We start from the raw sequence: 22,646 nt of genomic DNA, 5'->3' as shown, positions 1-22,646 counted from the left end.
AGCTATATCTCAGGTGATGTATCATGGTACGAGTCCCACAATTGGACCCCAGCTGTTACTCAGGTGATGTATCATGGTACAAGTCCCACAATCGGGGCCCCAGCTGTTACTCAGGTGATGTATCATGGTACGAGTCCCACAATCGGACCCCAGCTGTTACTCAGGTGATGTATCATGGTACAAGTCCCACAATCGGGGCCCCAGCTGTTACTCAGGTGATGTAACATGGTATGAGTCCCACAATCAGGGCCCCAGCTGTTACTCAGGTGATGTATCATTGTACGAGTCCCGCAATCGGACCCCAGCTGTTACTCAGGTGATGTATCATGGTACGAGTCCAACAATCAGGCCCCAGCTGTTACTCAGGTGATGTATCATGGTAACAGTACCACAATCGGGCTCCATCTGTTACTCAGGTGATGTATCATGGTACGAGTCCCACAATCGGGGCCCCAGCTGTTACTCAGGTGATGTATCATGGTACGAGTCCCACAATCGGACCCCAGCTGTTACTCAGGTGATGTATCATGGTACAAGTCCCACAATCGGGGCCCCAGCTGTTACTCAGGTGATGTATCATGGTAACAGTACCACAATCGGGCTCCATCTGTTACTCAGGTCATGTATCCTGGTATGAGTCCCACAATTGGACCCCACCTGTTACTCAGGTGATATATCACGGTACGAGTCCCTCAATCGGAACCCAGCTATTACTCAGGTGATGTATCATGGTATGAGTCCCACAATCGGGCTCCATCTGTTACTCAGGTGATGTATTATGGTACGAGTCCCACAATCAGTCCCCAGCTGTTACTCAGGTGATGTATCATGGTACGAGTCCCACAACCGGACCCCAGCTGTTACTCAAGTGCTGTATCATGGTACGAGTCCCACAATTGGACCCCAGCTGTTACTCAGGTGATGTATCATGGTACGAGTCCCACAATCAGACCCCAGCTATTACTCAGGTGATGTAACATGGTACGAGTCCCACAATCGGACCCCAGCTATTACTCAGGTCATGTAACATGGTATGAGTCCCACAATCGGGGCCCCATCTGTTACTTAGGTGATGTATCATGGTACGAGTCCCACAATCGGGGTGCCATCTGTTACTCAGGTGATGTATCATGGTACGAGTCCCACAATCGGGGCCCCATCTGTTACTTAGGTGATGTATCAAGGTACGAATCCCACAATCGGGGCCCCAGCTGTTACTCAGGTGATGTATCATGGTACGAGTCCCACAATCGGGCCCCAGCTGTTACTCAGGTGATGTATCATGGTATGAGTCCCAAAATCGCGGCTCCAGCTGTTACTCTATAAACATGCAAGTAGGAGGCATGTGTCATCTGTATCACTTTGTGCCTGGGGCATTGGGCACAGTGCAATCCTGGTGTCTGGCAATGAGAAGCGGGAGGGGGCTTGGACTGACAATGAGACAATGACAATGTTGAAGGTGATGTATCATGGTACGAGTCCCACAATTGGACCCCATATGTTACTGAGTAACATATGGGGCCCCGATTGTGGGACTCGTACCATGATACGTCACCTTCAACATTGCTAAAGATAAAAAAGGTTGTAGAAATGTTACAGAGAGCTGTTACACCCATGATGTAAAACAAAATGAAATAACAATTTTACTTGAATGCTGTGTGATAAAAGCAGTAAATAAATTTAAATGATCTTTTACCCAAAATCAGACAAACAGAAATGTTATTTATTCCCTGAAGGAATGCTACTTAATGTAATCAGGCCCTGATTCAGAGCCGGACGCTCTGACAGAGCGCTCGCTCTGAATCAGGGCCGGCCTTCTTGTTTTTTAGAGCGGCCTTCTGTCCGCTCGCATAGCTGTGGATGACTACAGCTATAGCGAGCAGCCAGGAAGATGATCGCGATGGTCAAGACCATCGCGACCATCGGGCTTGCGACGAGACCCTTGTGGTAGGGTCTCGTTGCCGCAAGCCCCAAAGAGATTTTGGCTCTGACAGAGCCGAAATCTCTCCCACTGACATCACTTGTGATGTCAGTGGGGCCACCCCCAAACAGAGGCGTTCCCATGGGAACGCCTCCGTTTGGGCAGCCACTCGCCCGGCCCTCCCACCAAAGGGGGCGTGCTGTCACTCAACATCGACAGCACACCCCCTTTGGTAAGAGACCCAGAGCGACGGTTTGCCCGTCAGTATCCAGTTCTCGCGCATGCGCCTTCGTGCGCATGCGCACTGGGCCACCATGGGCCTGGATCAGGCCCTCTGTTTCCTTACTCATATATATAAAATCTCATATTTATCTAAATATATTTATGGTTTACACTTTACAGGGGATCGTTATGTGGTGGTAGATTGTGGCGGAGGCACCGTCGATTTGACCGTCCATCAAATCAGGTTACCAGAAGGTCATCTGAAAGAACTGTACAAGGCATCAGGTACAAACTGGTAACTGATTGAATAGGTGGAATCTGTGTGTCCCCTATATATAAACTGTTAATAACTGATTTTATAGGTGGGATCTACATGGCCCCTATAGGAATTATTACTAAACAATTATATGGGTGGGGTCGGTACATCCCCTATAGTATATATTAATAAATGATTGTGTAGGTGGGATCTGTGTGTCCCATTGAGCAGTGGTTCCCAAACTTTTTTGACTCACGGCGCCCTAGAGTATCAGAATTTTTTCCACGGCACCCCTGAGCAAAAAGTTTCTTATTGAGAAATTAAGAAAAAAATTAAATGAAGTAAATTGTGCTTCTGTGTCACCCTTAGGTTCTGTTATGTGGTGGTCACCCTTAGGTTCTGTTATGTGGTGGTCACCCTTAGGTTCTGTTATGTGGTGGTCACCCTTAGGTTCTGTTATGTGGTCGTCACCCTTAGGTTCTGTTATGTGGTCGTCACCCTTAGGTTCTGTTATGTGGTCGTCACCCTTAGGTTCTGTTATGTGATGGTCACCCTTAGGTTCTGTTATGTGGTCGTCACCCTTAGGTTCTGTTATGTGGTCGTCACCCTTAGGTTCTGTTATGTGGTGGTCACCCTTAGGTTCTGTTATGTGGTCGTCACCCTTAGGTTCTGTTATGTGGTCGTCACCCTTAGGTTCTGTTATGTGGTGGTCACCCTTAGGTTCTGTTATGTGGTGGTCACCCTTAGGTTCTGTTATGTGGTGGTCACCCTTAGGTTCTGTTATGTGGTCGTCACCCTTAGGTTCTGTTATGTGGTCGTCACCCTTAGGTTCTGTTATGTGGTGGTCACCCTTAGGTTCTGTTATGTGGTGGTCACCCTTAGGTTCTGTTATGTGGTCGTCACCCTTAGGTTCTGTTATGTGGTCGTCACCCTTAGGTTCTGTTATGTGGTCGTCACCCTTAGGTTCTGTTATGTGATGGTCACCCTTAGGTTCTGTTATGTGGTGGTCACCCTTAGGTTCTGTTATGTGGTGGTCACCCTTAGGTTCTGTTATGTGGTGGTCACCCTTAGGTTCTGTTATGTGGTCGTCACCCTTAGGTTCTGTTATGTGATGGTCACCCTTAGGTTCTGTTATGTGGTGGTCACCCTTAGGTTCTGTTATGTGGTGGTCACCCTTAGGTTCTGTTATGTGGTCGTCACCCTTAGGTTCTGTTATGTGGTGGTCACCCTTAGGTTCTGTTATGTGGTGGTCACCCTTAGGTTCTGTAATGTGGGGGGTGACAGGGCTGCACTTCTTTTTGTCCACACATTGTCATTAGCACTGGTTTTGCCTATCACACTACTGGACCACCAACCCAAGGCACCCCTGCAAGTGCCCTGATGACCCCAGGGTGCCACAGCACACAGTTTGGGAAGTATATATTATAACTGATTGATCTGTGTGTCCCTTATAGGAACTATTAATAATTTTATAGGTGGCATCAATATGTGCCTATACCTCATTGTATAAATGGTTATTAATAGTTCTGTAGAGCACATGCAGAACCCATTTGTTTGGTGGGATCTGCATGTCCCCTATAGAGACTATTTATAGCTGATTGTATGGGCAGGATCGGCATGTCCCCTATAGAAATTTTTAATAAGTCATTGTTTTGGAGGGATCAGCATGTCTCCTTAGGAACTATTAATAATTGTATATAAAAGTGGAATCTACATATCCCTTATAGGAACTTATATTAACAGATTGTATTTGTGGAATGTGCATGTCCCCTATAGAAACTATTTATAGCTTTTTGTATAGGCAGAATATGCATGTCCCTTATAGGAATTATTAATAATCTATTGTTTTGGTGGGATTGACATGTCTACTGAGAAACTATTAATCTATATATATATATATATATATATATATATATATATATATATATATAATATATATATATATATAATATATATATTAGGGGTGAGCGGGTTCGGATTTCTGAAATCCGAACCCCCCCGAGCCCCCCCGATCCGAGTCCGATCCGAGTCAGGCTCGACTTTTCCCGCCCGACTCGGATCTGAAATCGAGGCAAAACATCATCATCCCGCCTTCCGAGTCTCGCGGGTTTTGGATCCTATATAAGGTACCCGCGTCGGCGCCATTTTCTCACTCGGCTGTGGACAGTGAAGAGGGAGGGTGGGAGTTAGGGCTGTGTAGTGTAGTGTAGTGTAGTGTAGTGTAGTGTAGTGTAGTGCTGCTGTTGTCCACTACTTCAAAGTCCATAGGGGCTGGCTGTGTTGTGCTGTGCTGCTGTTGTTAATAGGGGCTGTGTCCACTACTTCAAAGTCCATAGGGGCTGGCTGGACTGTGTTGTGCAGTCAGTTCTCCATAGGGGCTGTGTCCACTCCAAAGTCCTGTGCAGTGTCCCAGTCCTAAAGGAGTGCTGTAGTGTTGTCCAGGGGGTGCTCTGTCCATCAGGGGTGCTCCCCCCAAGTGCTAAAAAAATAATATATTTTCTGTGTTTGTGAATTGTGTGCGCAGTAGCCGCACGTGCATCAACAAAGTAGTGCCAAGCGTGCGCCTGTGTCATAAGTAAAGGGCCGGCTGGCTTGACCGTTAAAGGGTGCTGTAACCCCCGAAAGTACACTCCAGTCCAAACCAAAAAAAAATTATTTTCTGTGTTTGTGAATTGTGTGCGCAGTAGCCGCACGTGCATCAACAAAGTAGTGCCAAGCGTGCGCCTGTGTCATAAGTAAAGGGCCGGCTGGCTTGACCGTTAAGGGTGCTGTAACCCCCAAAAGTACACTCCAGTCCAAACCAAAAAAAAATTATTTTCTGTGTTTGTGAATTGTGTGCGCAGTAGCCGCACGTGCATCAACAAAGTAGTGCCAAGCGTGCGCCTGTGTCATAAGTAAAGGGCCGGCTGGCTTGACCGTTAAAGGGTGCTGTAACCCCCGAAAGTACACTCCAGTCCAAACCAAAAAAAAAATTATTTTCTGTGTTTGTGAATTGTGTGCGCAGTAGCCGCACGTGCATCAACAAAGTAGTGCCAAGCGTGCACCTGTGTCATAAGTAAAGGGCCGGCTGGCTTGACCGTTAAGGGTGCTGTAACCCCCGAAAGTACACTCCAGTCCAAACCAAAAAAAAAATTATTTTCTGTGTTTGTGAATTGTGTGCGCAGTAGCCGCACGTGCATCAACAAAGTAGTGCCAAGCGTGCGCCTGTGTCATAAGTAAAGGGCCGGCTGGCTTGACCGTTAAAGGGTGCTGTAACCCCCGAAAGTACACTCCAGTCCAAACCAAAAAAAAAATTATTTTCTGTGTTTGTGAATTGTGTGCGCAGTAGCCGCACGTGCATCAACAAAGTAGTGCCAAGCGTGCACCTGTGTCATAAGTAAAGGGCCGGCTGGCTTGACCGTTAAGGGTGCTGTAACCCCCGAAAGTACACTCCAGTCCAAACCAAAAAAAAAATTATTTTCTGTGTTTGTGAATTGTGTGCGCAGTAGCCGCACGTGCATCAACAAAGTTGTGCCAAGCGAGCGCCTGTGTCATAAGTAAAGGGCCGGCTGGCTTGACCGTTAAAGGGTGCTTTAACCCCCGAAAGTACACTCCAGTCCAAACCAAAAAAAAAATTATTTTCTGTGTTTGTGAATTGTGTGCACTGTGGCTGCACGTGCATCAACAAAGGAGCAGCGCCAAGCGTGCGCCTGTGTCCCATAAGTAAAGAGCCGGCTGGCTCATTTCTTAAAGGGTGGTGTAACCCACAAAGTGCACTACTCTCCAGCAAAAATAAAATAATATTTTCTGTGTTTGTGTGCGCTTTAGCCGCACGTATATATATCAATATAACATAAATGGAGGACCAAACTTTCTCCGATAAAAATAAAATAGGGAAAGATCAAGAACCTCTTCCTCCTAGTGCTGTTGCTACTGCTGGGAGTTGTTCATCATCCCAGAGAGGAAGTAGGAACATCACTACTTTTACTAAACAATTGACCCTCCAACAGTCCCTAGCGATGAGGATGAAGTACGACAGCAGTCATCCTGAAGCAAAACGTATAACTGAGGCCTTGACTGCTATGTTGGTGTTAGACGTGCGTCCGGTATCCGACATTAGTGCAGTGGGATTTAGACAATTGATGGAGGTAGTGTGTCCTCGGTTCCAAATCCCGTCTAGATTCCACCTGCATCCTCAAAGCAGCAGCGACAAGCGTGCGTCTGTCTGTTAAAGGGTGGTGACACCCTCAAAGTGTTCTACACAAACAATTAAAATATTGTTCTTTTTTTTTCGGTCTTTGTGAAATGTGTGGGCTGTAGCCTCACCTGCATCCTTAAAGCAGCAGCGACAAGCGTGCGTCTGTCTGTTAAAGGGTGGTGTAACTCTCAAAGTGTTCCAAAAAATAAAAAACTATTTTTTTAATGTCTTTGTGAATTGTGTGGGCTGTAGCCGCACCTGCATCCTTAAAGCAGCAGCGACAAGCGTGCGTCTGTCTGTTAAAGGGTGGTGACACCCTGAAAGTGTGCTACACAAACAATTAAAATATTGTTCTTTTTTCTGTCTTTGTGAATTGTGTGGGCTGTAGCCGCACCTGCATCCTTAAAGCAGCAGCGACAAGCATGCGTCTGTCTGTTAAAGGGTGGTGACACCCTCAAAGTGTGCTACACAAACAATTAAAATATTGTTCTTTTTTTTTTGGTCTTTGTGAAATGTGTGGGCTGTAGCCACACCTGCATCCTTAAAGCAGCAGCGACAAGCGTGCGTCTGTCTGTTAAAGGGTGGTGACACCCTCAAAGTGTGCTACACAAACAATTAAAATATTGTTCTTTTTTCTGTCTTTGTGAATTGTGTGGGCTGTAGCCGCACCTGCATCCTTAAAGCAGCAGCGACAAGCGTGCGTCTGTCTGTTAAAGGGTGGTGACACCCTCAAAGTGTGCTACACAAACAATTAAAATATTGTTCTTTTTTCTGTCTTTGTGAATTGTGTGGGCTGTAGCCGCACCTGCATCCTTAAAGCAGCAGCGACAAGCGTGCGTCTGTCTGTTAAAGGGTGGTGACACCCTCAAAGTGTGCTACACAAACAATTAAAATATTGTTCTTTTTTTTGGGGTCTTTGTGAAATGTGTGGGCTGTAGCCGCACCTGCATCCTTAAAGCAGCAGCGACAAGCGTGCGTCTGTCTGTTAAAGGGTGGTGACACCCTCAAAGTGTGCTACACAAACAATTAAAATATTGTTCTTTTTTCTGTCTTTGTGAATTGTGTGGGCTGTAGCCGCACCTGCATCCTTAAAGCAGCAGCGACAAGCGTGCGTCTGTCTGTTAAAGGGTGGTGACACCCTCAAAGTGTGCTACACAAACAATTAAAATATTGTTCTTTTTTTTTTGGTCTTTGTGAAATGTGTGGGCTGTAGCCGCACCTGCATCCTTAAAGCAGCAGCGACAAGCGTGCGTCTGTCTGTTAAAGGGTGGTGACACCCTCAAAGTGTTCTACACAAACAATTAAAATATTGTTCTTTTTTTTTCGGTCTTTGTGAAATGTGTGGGCTGTAGCCGCACCTGCATCCTTAAAGCAGCAGCGACAAGCGTGCGTCTGTCTGTTAAAGGGTGGTGTAACTCTCAAAGTGTTCCAAAAAATAAAAAACTATTTTTTTAATGTGTTTGTGACTTGTGTGCGATGTAGCCACACTTGCATCCTCAAAGCAGCAGCGACAAGCGTGCGTCTGTCTGTTAAAGGGTGGTGACACCCTCAAAGTGTGCTACAGAAACAATTAAAATATTGTTCTTTTTTTTTTCGGTCTTTGTGAAATGTGTGGGCTGTAGCCGCACCTGCATCCTTAAAGCAGCAGCGACAAGCGTGCGTCTGTCTGTTAAAGGGTGGTGACACCTCAAAGTGTTCTACACAAACAATTAAAATATTCTTCTTCTTTTTTCTGTCTTTGTGAATTGTGTGGGCTGTAGCCGCACTTGCATCCTCAAAGCAGCAGCGACAAGCGTGCGTCTGTCTGTTAAAGGGTGGTGTAACCCTCAAAGTGTGCTCCACAAACAATAAAAATATTCTTTTTTTTTTTCTGTCTTTGTGAATTGTGTGGGCTGTAGCCGCACTTGAATCCTCAAAGCAGCAGCGACAAGCGTGCGTCTGTCTGTTAAAGGATTACATCGGTGACAGCATCCAAGTAGGCATGTCAGACAGTCCGTACCTGTACTGGCAGGAAAAAGAAGCAATTTGGAGGTCCCTGTACAAACTGGCTCTATTTTACCTGAGTTGCCCCCCCTCCAGTGTGTACTCCGAAAGAGTGTTTAGTGCAGCCGGGAACCTTGTCAGCGAAAGGCGTAGGAGGTTGCTTCCACAAAATGTGGAGAAGATGATGTTCATAAAATGAATTATCAACTCTTCCAGGGAGACCAGCCTCCAGAACGTACAGAGGGACCTGTGGTTCCAGCAGGGACGAATTAATATTCTGTGAGGATGAGGATGTACACACTGAAGAGGGTGAGGAATCGGTGGATGAGGAGGATGAGGATGACATCTTGCCTCCGTAGAGCCAGTTTGTGCAGGGACACATTAATTGCCAGCTTGTTTTGTGGGGGCCCAAACGAACCAATCATTTCAGCCACAGTTGTGTGGCAGACCCTGGCGCTGAAATGATTGATTTGTTAAAGTGTGCATGTCCTGTTTATACAACATAAGGGTGGGTGGGAGGGCCCAAGGACAATTCCATCTTGCACTTCTTTTTTTTCTTTGCATTATGTACAGTTTGGGGCCTAGTTTTTCTAACTGCCATCCTGTCTGCCACTGCAGTGTCACTCCTAGATGGGTCACGTGTTTGTGCCGCCCACTCGTGTCGCTTAGCATAGTCATCCAGCTACCTCGGTGCAACCTTTTGGACATGAAAACACTATTGTGAGGTGTGAGGTGTTCAGAATAGACTGGAAATGAGTGGAAATTAAGGTTATTGAGGTTAATAATAGCATAGGAGCAGAAAAACCTACAAATTCTGTGATTTTAGCTGTTTTTATGCTTTTTTTAAAAAAAATACAGATCCAAAACACAAAACCCAGAACCCAAAACACGGAAGGGTGGTTTTGGCAAAACCAATCCAGATCCAAAACACGAAGAAAGATCCAGATCCAAAACCAAAACACAAAACACGAAAAGTGGCCGGTGCACACCCCTAATATATATATAATAAAGTCCTCAGTTTAGGGGTCTGCCTGTTCGTTTGAGCTAATCTCTTGAACCACTGGATGGATTTTGATGGGGTTTTCACTATACTTTACAGCATTGATTGAGGAAGGTTTAGGTGTATGAATCATTCACCTGTGACAAAAGGGAGGCAGTGTACAGGGGAACAGAGTTAGGGGGGTATCCAATTAGCCACGATAACCCGTTTTTTGGCGAAAAGTTTTCAATTGTGAAAACTTTTCTCCAAAAATGGTTATCATGCTATGCAATTAGCCGCGGTCCCAAATCTTCCATAGCAATTATCGCAAATTAGTTTTCACCATCTGTGAGTAGGTGAAAAGTTGTGCAAAATCCCAATTTTTGTTCTAAAATGTCAGGACTTGGTGCAGAACCCCTGGGACACCCCCCTTAATGACTAATTATGCAAAAATATTTGTTTAATTAGATTATTTGGGCCAATAATGATGTTATTTTTGGTGTGAAAAAGTAAAAAGTGCAGGAAAATGGATTCAAAGTAGTGGGTTAGGTATTTTTTTAAAGAGCCCTAAAATGGCTCAAAAATATACTTACCCCCATTTTATGTACCCCTAATTTAACTGGAGTATTACATTTGGCCAAAAAAATATATATTTCTACCTTTTTTTTTTACTGTTATAGAAAAATGCATATAGCAGCCATTTGCCACAATATAAGAACCCCAAACCCTTTGATTATGTCCAATAAAAGACTTCTATACTGTTACCCAATATTAGTTTCCCTTTTTTGGGGTACAGGCTGATTTCCCCATTTTCACCTTTACTTTTCGCCTGTCATCCCTGCAAGAATTATCACTGTTTTTGTAACTGGATTGCACGATAAATGGGAGCACACATACATGTGATAAGCAGCAAATTTGTGCGATGAGTCCGAAAAGTTTTAACCAGTGAAAACTTATCATTACTGCAGCTAATTGGATGCCACCCTTAGAGAGATCAGGCATAGATACATATAACTGGTATATCAGAAAGACAAATTATACCCCTTTTACACCAGAGGAAAACACGGGTTTTTGCTGGGTCTACCCAGGTTGCAGCTCAGTGTAAAAGGGTCCCTGAAAAATAACCAAGGTCAAGTGACCCGGCAATCTAACCCAGGTAGCTACCAGGGTCGGACCCAGGATTGACCCGGGTAATGGTGCATTGTAAACGGTGCAACTAGGGTTATCTGACCTGGGTCATGTCTAAAATGAGCTGATTGGTGGTTGTGGAGCATTCACCGCCCACTTTTTATGACCTCACAGGTTTAGCAGGGCAGACCTGAGTTCAGTGTGAACAGGGCTAACCTGGGAGTAACCCAGATCGAAGGTGCAGTGTAAATGGGTCGGACCTGGGTTTTTAGTTGAAAAGAGTTATAAGTAGAAAATAAAAACACAGCAGCTGAAATCCCAGCAACGTCGGCAGTGCTTGCATGCAAACACATGACCACTGATTCAGAGCTTTGCCACTTGCAATGTGACGGGCGGATGGGGACAGTATATAGATGAGATATTCAGGGGTAGTGAGATTCTAACCTCTGACAATAGGCTATATCACCTACAGTAAATGTAAATTAAGTTCCCCATCTGCCCCAATCAAATCCCTGAACAGAAAATGAAAGAGACAGTCTTTAAATTAGACGCCCACATACCATTAACTATTGGCTGCAGTCTATTAAGATATGTAACCCCCTTAGAACCCCTACATTGTCAGCTCTATCTGTCCCTAGCCATGGGGTTTTAGGTCCATTGTGTACACAGGGTACCCTCCATCGTCAAAATGTTGCAGCCATTGGGATTTGCATTGAGACGACAATTACCAGCGTCTCTTGTCCGCCATTTATGTACACAGATGCAACTTTGGTTGCACATCGGTCGCAGCATCGATGTTCTGAGCAACCCTATGGCCACTGAGAATGTCCGTCGGAATTGAGCCGCTGGAGCCTTATTTACTACGTACAAATTCGGAGTCACAGTCACAGACATGCCCACAAAACAGTCGCGGCACGCCTGTGTTTGAGTCGCCACCACCCGTTACCTCCCACAAATGCTCAGTCTGTGTCCAAGTCCTCACTGCGACCACTGTCGGTAATGAAACTTGGTGCATGCGCAGTACAAAACTTATTGCTCAACCCAGGCAAACATCGGCATTGCGTCCACCTCTGAATTAGGCCCTATGGGAGTGCCTGGTGCTATTGTGAGTGTTCCCGAAAATATCTGCAGCATGAAGTGTTAGTGCTAAGAGGTCATAGAGAAAGCAGAAGAGCATATTTATCAAGCCTTGTTTTATATTATTCAACCCAAAACACCAGCTGTTGCCTTTAAATGAATCACTAGTGCTGGATACACAATGTACGCAGAATAATTTTGAACTGTGGGCCTGATTCAGACCCGGTCGCAAGCGCTGAGCGCTCGCTACCGGGTCGATGGTGGCCCAGAGCGCATGCGCACGACGGAGCCGGCTCCGTCGTGCGCATGCGCGAGACCTGGATGGCGGCAGGCAATCCGTCGCTCCGGGTCTCACACCAAAGGGGGCGTGCTGTCGATGTTGAGTGACAGCACGCCTCCTTTGGTGGGCGGGCCGGGGGGGTGGCTGCCCAGACGGAGGCGTTCCCATGAGAACGCCTACCGTTTGGGGGCGGCCCCACTGACATCACAAGCAATGTCAGTGTGAGAGCTTTCGGCTCTGTTTGAGCCGAAAGCTCTCTGGGGCTTGCGGCCACGAGACCCTACCACAAGGGTCTCGTCGCAAGCCCGATGGTTGCGATGGTCTTGACCATCGCGACCATCATCCTGGCCGCTCGCATTAGCTGTGGGTGGCAACCCACAGCAATGCAAGCGGCCAGGAGGCTGCTCCATAAAAAAAAAAAAACGCCCTGTTTCTGAGCGAGCGCTCTGTCAGAGCGTCCGGCTCGGAATCAGGGCCTATGTGTTCTGCATACTAGGGATCACTCAATTTGTTTTACTACTGGGTATTTGGCTTGAGGAAAACAGCTATAATAATGGAATGCTAACACTACCCTTAATTCTGGCAATTTCAGGAGGACCGTACGGCTCTCTTGGTGTTGACTATGAGTTTGAGAAACTGCTCTGTAAAATATTTGGAGATGATTTCATTGACCAATTTAAAGTGAAACGTCCAGCAGCCTGGGTTGACCTTATGATCGCCTTTGAGTCACGCAAAAGGGCTGCGGCCCCTGACAGGACCAACCCACTGAACATAACTTTACCCTTTTCCTTCATCGATTACTACAAGAAATTCAGAGGTCACAGTGTGGAGCACGCTCTCCGTAAAAGCAAGTGAGTAAATATTATGTTACAGATATCTAAGAATATGATTACTGTTCTTATTAGTAAAAATACATGGCAATATGAGATTTCTGTGCTATGTTATATAGGAGTATTTATAGGAAAATAAACACTTCTTTACCGTTGTAAATTGATTTATTATGTCTTGCATTCTTACATCTGTGACTGTTAAGAAATGCACAGTCTCCCCTATAGGAGCACAGGGGGTCATTCAGACCAGCTCGCGAGCGCAGGACACTCGCAAGCGGGTTGATGTTACCCCACTAAACAATCGCACGAAGGAGGGAGCTCCGTCGTGCACATGCGCGAGACCCGGATAGCGACAGCCTCTCCGTCGCTCCGGGTCTCGCACCAAAGGGGGCGTGCTGTTGACGTTGATTGACAGCACGTCCCCTTTGGTGGGTGTGCCGGGGGCGTGGCTGCCAGACGGAGGCGTTCCCATGGGAACGCCTACCTTCTGAAGCCGGCCCCACTGACATCACTAGTGATGTCAGTGGGAGTGATTTTGGCTCTGATAGAGCCAAAATCACTCCAAGGCTTGCGGCAGCGAAACCCTACCGCAGGGTCTCCGTCGCAAGCCCGATGGTCGGGATGGTCAAGACCATCGCGACCATCATCATGGACGCTCGCATATGCTGTGGGTGGTCCCCATGGAAGAGGGCCCTGATTCCGAGCGAGCGCTCTGGTCAGAGCGTTCGGCTCTGAATCAGGCCCACAGTCTGCTAGCTTTGGGCTATGCTAGCAATCTGCAATGTAATGAAAACTTTGTGCACTCTGGAAATCCTCCCACTAACGTCTCTTTCCTGTTCAGTGTGGACTTTGTCAAGTGGTCCTCACAGGGAATGCTAAGGATGAATCCAGATGCCATGAATGCTCTCTTCAAGCCTACTGTGGACCACATAATTGAACACTTATGTAAGTATAAGGCAGGTTTTTTAATCCATATAAACTGAAATAAAAATCACACAATGTCTAATAATATAAATAAAGCAATATCAATATTTGCCTGAATAATCATTTGCCTGTATAACTAGAAGGATCAAAACATGTTGGGGAACGCAGCATAGGGTGGAATGGATAATGATTGATTTGTGCGGTTATCATACTTTTATTTTGCAGAATTTAAATTACTGGTAAATTATAACATGTTGGGGACATGGCCTAGCTAAGAAACTGGGCAGCCACTTGGAGATGCAACTCCTGTAACTGAGCTGTTTTTGGGCACATTCACAGGGCTTCCTCACCTCCAAACGACTTCCCACAGTGCCCGCTGGTACCCAGCTATCCTTGGGGCCCATTTGGAGTGAATGTAGGTACCTCAGTGTTGATCCAAGAATAGAGCCTTCTCCTTCTGCCTATTTGTGATCCTGATTTGTAGCCAGTGGGTGCCACAAATGGAAAGGACGTAGTCACAGCTTTTGTTAGATGCATCTCCCGCTGACAGCCTGGTTTGAGGGGGATCTTGGGGACTAGAACTCCTAAATACCGGAGCCCTTAGTGCCGGCTCGGCAACTAGACCAATGGAGGAGTGGCCATCTTGGGTGAGGTAAGCTATAGAGTCAGCTGCCAATAACATCTACAGCTATTGCTGAATAGAGGAATTAGTTTTATTTTCTCTTCTGCTCCTCACTGATTCTATATCAGCCAAGAGAGTTGATTTGGCTATCATCCGCTGGCAGAATTCAATATCCAGTGCATACTGCAGAACTTACCTGAGGTGCTGCTGTGCTCCTAGATGCTGCTGCTGCTGCTGGGAGACTGAAGTTTGGCTGCACTCTGTATTCTATTCATGCCTTGGCCATGGTGAGTGAAGCCTGATCATATGCTTCACCTCCCCATATGGCGAATAAATAAGCTTCCATGACTTTCTCCCAATCGCTCCTAAATGTTCTAATGCTAATTCATTGCCATTAAGTCCATTCCCAAGGGTGCCTTGTGATTTATATCCTATTTTATCCAAGTTCTGCATATGACGCCTAAAATAGAAAGTTTCTAACTCTGTACCACCCGTGAGCTTCTTTAAACAGATGTCCCCAACACAGGGTGTCTCCGTTCCCTCGTCCCAAGGTGTTAGAGCTAAGAATGCTGCTTTGACCAAAGTGGCATCTAACTCTACCTCTACCACTATACCAACAAGAGGTCCTATGAACGATGAGGAACCCCTCATGGTTGAATATATAAACATGCTTCTGGCATCCTTCAATATCACTGTGACATTTTGTGCTCCACTTCAGTCCTGCAACAGACTGTTGATGACCTAGGAAGCTGCACATATCATCTCGAGAATAAAATGAAGGAGGTATTTGGGTCGCACAATGATTTAATTCTCTACATAAACAACTCCAAGCAGAGATCAAAGGCATTTCACGTCATCATAACAAAAATATGGGGCATCCCGGAGCCGGTCTTCTATACTGGTCTTAAGGACTTTGTCACAGACATCTTTATGAAGCTTCTTTCCACCTTGCTATGATTGACATCCTTATTGATCACATTCACGACCTTCCTGGGACACAGAACGCCCTGCCTGGAGTCCCCCAGGAAACTCTCATTTGGCTACATTACTTTTATGTAAAGGAAGCTATTCTCCGGGCTGCACTCCATCTGAAACCTCCACACAGATTCTAGGAGACCTTCCAGTGTTTGGGGACCATTCTGGCGGTACATTGACTAAATGCAGATCATTTAATCAGGTCACAAATGCTCTAAGAAAGGTGGATATATCATTTATCAATGGGGCTTTCCGAATAATTTGCTCATATCCTATAGTGGATTCACGGTTACAGTCTCGTCACCTGAAGATGGTATCAAGTTACTCAACTCCTATAATTTTGTTGATGTCACTCCAAGAGTACCTATGAGCCCTCAAGTCCAAAATGACTGAACAAAGTGGGGTCCAATGGATGACAACCCCTTTAAGATCCTTTTTTATAACAGTGTCACTAACACTGTCTCATGTGCCTTTAACTTTTTACCCTTGTTCTTGGATGAGTTGTCTTACTTTTTATTTTGGGCACCTGGACTCAGAACTAACTCTGGTAAGATGTCCTCGGCCTGGTATATTCTGCTGCTGATCTATTATATCACTAGTTGTTTATGTTTGGCGTCTATTCACATATATAGTTTCATTGAACTAATTCAATGTTATGCTGGCCTGTTTTGGAAGAGGGGCCTCTACCCCCTAAACTCTTTTTGTCACCCCCGGTTTGTGATCCCTTCTAGTACCCCATGAGAGAGATTTCAGTTCATTGCTTTTGTTTTGTTGATTTTCCCAGTTGGATCCTGACCCTGTTTTCCCCGTCATTCCCTGGTTGGGTACACTATATTAGACATACAAATGAACAGAACCATCCGCATACATCTGTATATTCTCAAATGATTAATACGAGGACAGTATTTGTATTATAGAAGTAACATTAGTTGACGGGGGTGCAGCCTACTGACAATTTGTAGTAATGAGAAATCATGAGATAGAAGAGAAAGTTGTTGTCTATGTTACCTGTGGCGGTCGGGTGCCCCCCCAGCATCGTACAACCCTGCTACTCAGCCCGCCCTAAAATTGTGTACTTTTTACAGCCTGTTTCTGCTCTCCAGTGTATAAGGGCAGGAAGGACATATACTGTAAGCAGGAGAGGGCACAGATGAGGCAGCTCACTCTTTGTGCTAGTGATACATGACCCATTATAATGCAGATGGGGTGTGTGTGCTTCACATACTGTGTGGGGAGAGAACTGTGTATGGTACATTAATATGACCTTATACAAATGGGCCTGACCATGTTGTGTACTGTGTGTAATAATGCAGGTAACCATGTATACAAGTGTTTGTGCCTATCAGTGTATAACATCTCTAAAGCCTGATATGTTACTTATAGGATTCATAGGACATATGTAGGGATGTTGTAATGTGTGTTAAGTATGCAGGGGGGAGACATCCCCCCTCCCACTGGAATGTTAAGTATACAGGTATCTGTGTATGCCTGCTGATATCCCCCCCATAGGAAGTTACAGAGCTGATAACCCCCCACAGCCCCCCTCTGTTTAAGCTCTAGGCAGGAAGCTATAGTCAGCTGGATGGCATGTGACATCACAAATGACTATGAGGGGTTAACAGTGACTGATTCTATAGCCCCAGGGGAGCCAGCCCTCTTATCAACCTGATTAAGTTCCTTTGTACCAAAGGGGCCATTGCAAGACGGGCTGGCACCGATATCCACAGGGGGGAGGCAGGGAATGATGTAATCAGTAACTGCTCAGTACCCAGCCCCTGCGTTCAAACCAACCAATACTAGGGATCAGGGGTGGCACCAAACCGTGGGAACATCAGAGTTTTCATATGTCAGGTGCAAGGCTTTCTGAGGGAGTTCTGACCTGAGACCTGAAGGGAGAGGAGTCCTAGCTTACGTAGCAGGATCCAGGCTGGGCAGGAGTCGGGAGACTCTGCCCAAGCGTACGCTCCCACCGGAGCAGTCCCGTGGCGTGGGATTGGTGTGCCCGCTGACGCGGGGTGACTGGTCTGCACGCCCTGCTCCTGCTGAGCAGAGGACGATCAGGCCAAACCGGCCGGGAACAGCAAGTCAGGGACGGAGGAGCCATTTCCTGGAGAAGTGTGGAGCCTCACAGCTGTCGCACACAAGGGTAGTTCGCCCAGCCCAGGCGGGTAAGCCAGACCTCGTAGCTGCCCACCTTTCTCACACTAACGGGGCCTCTGCTATAGGGACATGTGTCTGGGTTCCCCAAGGTGTTAGCTAATACTACTGGCTTTTCTGTATATATTGTATATAGTTGTAGTTGCTGTTTTTACATGTAGAAGTAGTGATATGTAAAATAAAGGTATCGTTATACCTTTGCTATTGTGTCATTTCCTGTGCGATCTAAAGGGACTCATAAAAGTACCCGGGGTACTGTGCAGAGCTATTTACAGTTGCCTTTCTCAAGGCGACGAGGGCCAGTAGGCGAAAATAATGCACACATAAACCCGGGATCCTCACATTACCAACCGTGTTTTTTGTATCCGAGTACCTGGAAAGAATGGGGTTACTCCAGCTGATCCTGGGATGAGGCGATCAGCACGCCTCAGGAAGTGATATCATGATGTTCTTGTTGTGGGATTGGTGCTCACTGGTATTTGTAGCCACGGGACTATTGCCGCCCTTCCAACTATATTGGATTAGTTATCCCCTCGGTAGCTGCATGGTCAGCATTACTCACCTGTTCCTGTACTCCGTGTCTCCTCTGAACCGCTCTATTGCTCCAGGACACTCTTCCTTCCGGCCGGCCTCGTTCTGTCACCGGCTCTCCTAGCCGCAGCACCAGCTGTAATCTGCTGTATTGTCTGTTTCCAGACCAGCTTCCCCGGTGACTCCTGCAGCACTGCCGGTCCGTCCTCAATCTCATCCCTGTGCTGCCTTCGGCTGTGAAATATAGTACTGCATGAAAAGGACAGGCTCCTTTCACACGGCACGGTCGCCGTGATATAGCCGGAAAAAAGTACTATGCAGGACGGTGCCATGCCGTAGCCGTGCAGTGCCTTTCACACACGCTAGCTTCTGCCGGCCAGGCTTGTGCTGCTGCTGCACATGCCCAATAGGGAAAAAAATCCCTCACATAAAAAGCGGCTCAAAGCCGCTGCTTATGAAAGTGCCTGAAAAAAGCCGGCCGGCTACCGCCTGGTTCTTGCCTGGCTGGCTAAAACCAGCATGTGTGAAATAGCCCTTCGGCTCGTTCAGCTGCAGCACCACCAGCAGCATTTTCAGGATGTCGGCTGCCACCATTGCTCCTGCATCATCTTTGATGCCATCGGCTCTTTTAGCCGCAGCACCCAGCGCTTCCCAGCACCGCCAGCAGTGTCCAGGACATCGGATGCCTCCACTTCTCCTGCATCATCTAAGCTGCCATCGGCTCTTCTAGCCACAGCACCCAGCACCACCAGCAGCGTCTTCAGAACATTAACACCGGCTTATTAGCCGCACCTTCGGCCCAATGGCCACTCCATTGGCTCATCTGCCGCCACTTAGGACCAGTGGCCACACCATTGGCCCTTTGGCCACTATCACTTGCTTATTAGCCGCACCATTGGCCCAGTGGCCGCACCATCGGCATTAGCTGCATCATCGTTTCTTAAAAACCGCAACAACCAGATTCTCATCTGTCCTAGCTCCATTGGCTTCACCATCGACCTTCTTGGAACTCCAGTTCTGACATCAACTCTCTGCCTATCTGGTCTCTAGACGGCCAGCTTAGAGGTATAGCTGGAGACTGTAACAGTCTATAGGCGGCACACAGACAAATATATTAAAACTTCACTTTTATTATACTCGAATAAAAGATGTTCCCTTTGGGACATCTGCCATGAAATATATATAAAAAAGAGACTACTGTATACATGAAGAAATATGCAAAAATAAGTGCAAAAACAAGTAGGAAATGTGCAATAAAAGCAAGGGAATTCCCGCTGTGTGTTACTTGTGTTATGTGCTTATTATCATTATACAGAATCATACGTGTGCATATTTGTGAAATTCTACCTGAATTGTTATTTAAGGAAACCTCTCAAATGGGTTCTAAAAGAATATATTTATTAATATTAAGTATAATATTAGAGGTATAGATAGTGCAGATCCATGTATTTTGATGTTAAACAGAGAAAATTGGATGACAATATATAACTTCTTTCCTATTAGAAGAGGGTTAGGGGACCAAATATTTATATGTGCATTTCTACATTGCTGAAATTGCCCAAAATAGGTTTCTAAAACACATTAACATATCTATTTGTAAGGTATACCAGTGTGTTTTATTTAATAGACTTACTGCACACAGTTCCATATTTCCTAATCTGTAATATAATTAGCTTTACACAATAAGCATATTAAGCAAATTAGCATAGAGAATATCAACCTAAGACAGTAGGCATATTAGATATAAGGATGCAAGAAGTATAGTAGTTTTGTGTCCTTAGTATTAACCAAACAAGGATAATATTCTGCTTTTTAGGTAACCCTAATTTCATGCACCCCCTTCTGTGTCACGAATAATAATTCTTGTATTTTGTTTATCTGCAATTAGTCTAAATACTGGTAAGGCAAATAAAATATGTAGGTATATTAGTATTCATCCATAAGCCTACAATAAGCTTTATCAATTATAGAACCCTATTGAGAGTTGTATGATTTAAGCTGTCCATTAATTTATTGTAATTAACACTTGTAAATATAAACCTTTAAGCTAGCTTAATACTAATAAAAAACGACAAAGACACCACTGCATTGGTTTAAAGATCAACAGTATTTATTTAATTAATTTTAATTTAATAATAAGGGTGGCAAAGAACGACGCTACCACACACCAGCTCTAGCCAATTGACTACCTTAAAAAATTGGGGGACGACTAAAACGCCCCCCCTCTATAACGGCATATCCTGCGTTGTGCAGGACTCACCACCCGTTACTATTGCACACTGTGGGCGCTGCGTAAGGAAACGCCCGCAGTTCTCCCGGAGGGGTAGGACATACCCGCCATCTTTCAAAAGGTTAAGTGCCCCACAACGACCACTTATGCCACATGTGGCCACTGGCTAGTAGCGCCTTCCCGCCTTGTGACACCTCTATAACTTATGTTAAAGGTTAGTAAGACAAACAAACATATAACTTTAAAGCTTTGGGTGGGTGGGACTTCCAAACTGCAAAGAGGCTGAACCCTATTCAAATTCCTCCTTAAATAGTTCCTTAAAGGTATGCGCCCTAAAAACCATTCATAGGCGAAAATCCTATGCCCATCACTATCAATAAAACCCATTAATCTACCTAGCAACAGGTTCCTAACCTTTAACCAATTACAAATAATTAGGTAACTTATATGCTTTGTCCCTATGCAGCCCTCAGCTTATTATAAGCTGTACATTCATTTATTGTAATTAACACTTGTAAATATAAACCATTAAGCTAACTTAATACTAAGAAAAAACGACAAAGACACCACTGCATTGGTTTAAAGATCAACGGTATTTATTTAATCAATTTTAATTTAATAATAAGGGTGGCAAAGAAGGACGCTACCACACACCAGCTCTAGCCAATTGACTACCTTAAAAAATTGGTGGACGACTAAAATGCCCCCCCTCTATAACGGCATAACCTGTGTTGTGCAGGACTCACCACCCCTTACTATGGCACAGTGTGGACGCTCCATAAGGAAACGCCCGCTGTCCTCCCACAGGGCTAGTACATACCCGCCATCTTTCAAAAGGATAAGTGCCCCACAACGACCACTTATGCCACGTGTGGCCACTGGCTAGTAGCGCCTTCCCGCCACGGCTAGGTTCTGAAAACCGCAGCCCCGCCACCCTAACAAAGAAATGAAAAAATATCTTGAAGGAACACTGCCAAACCGGTGTCCGAAAGATGCACCCTATCCGACCTGAAGTATTGCGGACTCAGTAACGTCAACAACTGATGTCTAACCACTACTGCCCGGAAGCAGACACATACTTAAAAATAGCAGCATTGACCTTTTTTCTACATTTGTCTATGGCCACCAGATCCCTGGAACCTCTCCAAACAAATCTAGGTATCATCTCTGACCATACCACGCGAGCATCGGGACAGCTTGAAACCACCTCTGCCAATCCACCTTCACTTTCAAAATCAGGTCGATACCTTTTACCTGCCCTACGTCTTTGCAACCAAGGTGCACTACCAACCATTCTGGCCTCCCCCAAAGACGTTCCTTCTTAACAATTAAATCCAAAAACGCTGCCAGCCGTAAACGATGCACCCCTATCCATCTAACCCTACGCCCCTCCAACATCAATGAAGCCTTCTTAGCTGATGGATGCCTTTCGTCCCAAAATATGTAGGAGTGACCTACAATCCACACTTGCTTCATTGACGTATGGTGTGCTGTAAAAGAAGAATCCCTAAATGTCAGTATCCTTACCCGAAAATAACAAACGATTAAACACAAAAAATTGAGCTAGTGACGAACAATAAAAAAACCCAAGTGAAGGAGAAAAATAAAAACCTCCCGTAGACCTTGATGTTCAGCCAATTGTAATTTGGCCCCCTCAGAGGAAAATTAAAAATCCCTTCACACCCCCACTTTTTGAATGCTAGCCATTCAAAAACTGACGGGTAAGCAACGTTTTTGGGTTAGCGCAACCGGCACAACTTCAAACCTTATCAAACCGAACATAAGACTTAAAAGCCAAAGACTTCCAACGGCCCATCTCCTGGATGGCTGAAGATGGCAAACCGCTGGCTGCTGCGCAAGTAGCCGCTCCAATGCAAAATAAGTGGGTACCGTAGTCCTCACTCTTCAATCCCAAGCTAACCAGACATCGCTTAAAAACTGCTGCAATTTGAAATTTACTAAGGGGCAGAGAGTCTGCATGCAATAAAAATTGCCCCCTTACTAACGGCCGCAACTGCAAGTAAAGCCTAGCTAATCGCAATGGGCAAATCTCAGCTACTACATTACTTTTAATAGACAACCAACGACCCTTTCCCATTTGATCAGTTTTGGAATGAGAAATCTTACAGAGAACCGCCTCGTCCTTGAACACAACGTTTTTAAATAATAAACCGGTATCCCTTGAACGTTCACTTGACGCCACTAACTCACTAATTCTAAAGGCCCCAAAGAAAGCAAAAGAAAAAGCCAATTTAAACAGTACTGCCTCAAAATCCAAATCTGCTACTGACTGAAGGATTACTAACAAATCTTGCAACAATCCCAAATCAATGGGCCTACGTGAATCAGCCGGC

General features: G+C 45.6%; 1 protein-coding gene across 1 annotated transcript in view; it reads left to right on the top strand.

The window, feature by feature from the left end:
* The window catches only part of LOC148508851 (heat shock 70 kDa protein 12A), a 165,676-nt gene that overhangs the window by 130,761 nt on the left and 12,269 nt on the right, over positions 1 to 22,646 (top strand). The window contains exons 7-9 of the mRNA XM_088443944.1: positions 2,324 to 2,428; positions 12,616 to 12,874; positions 13,695 to 13,798. Coding sequence (XP_088300070.1) covers positions 2,324 to 2,428; positions 12,616 to 12,874; positions 13,695 to 13,798 — 468 coding nt within the window. The remainder of the gene's footprint in view (positions 1 to 2,323; positions 2,429 to 12,615; positions 12,875 to 13,694; positions 13,799 to 22,646) is intronic.

This window comes from Taudactylus pleione, unplaced genomic scaffold (assembly GCF_031769625.1).
Source record: "Taudactylus pleione unplaced genomic scaffold, aTauple2 ptg000338l, whole genome shotgun sequence".
In the NCBI taxonomy this organism is placed as follows: domain Eukaryota; kingdom Metazoa; phylum Chordata; class Amphibia; order Anura; family Myobatrachidae; genus Taudactylus; species Taudactylus pleione.
Note: the sequence above shows the minus strand (reverse complement) of the source record. Positions and strands in the feature narration are given on the sequence as shown.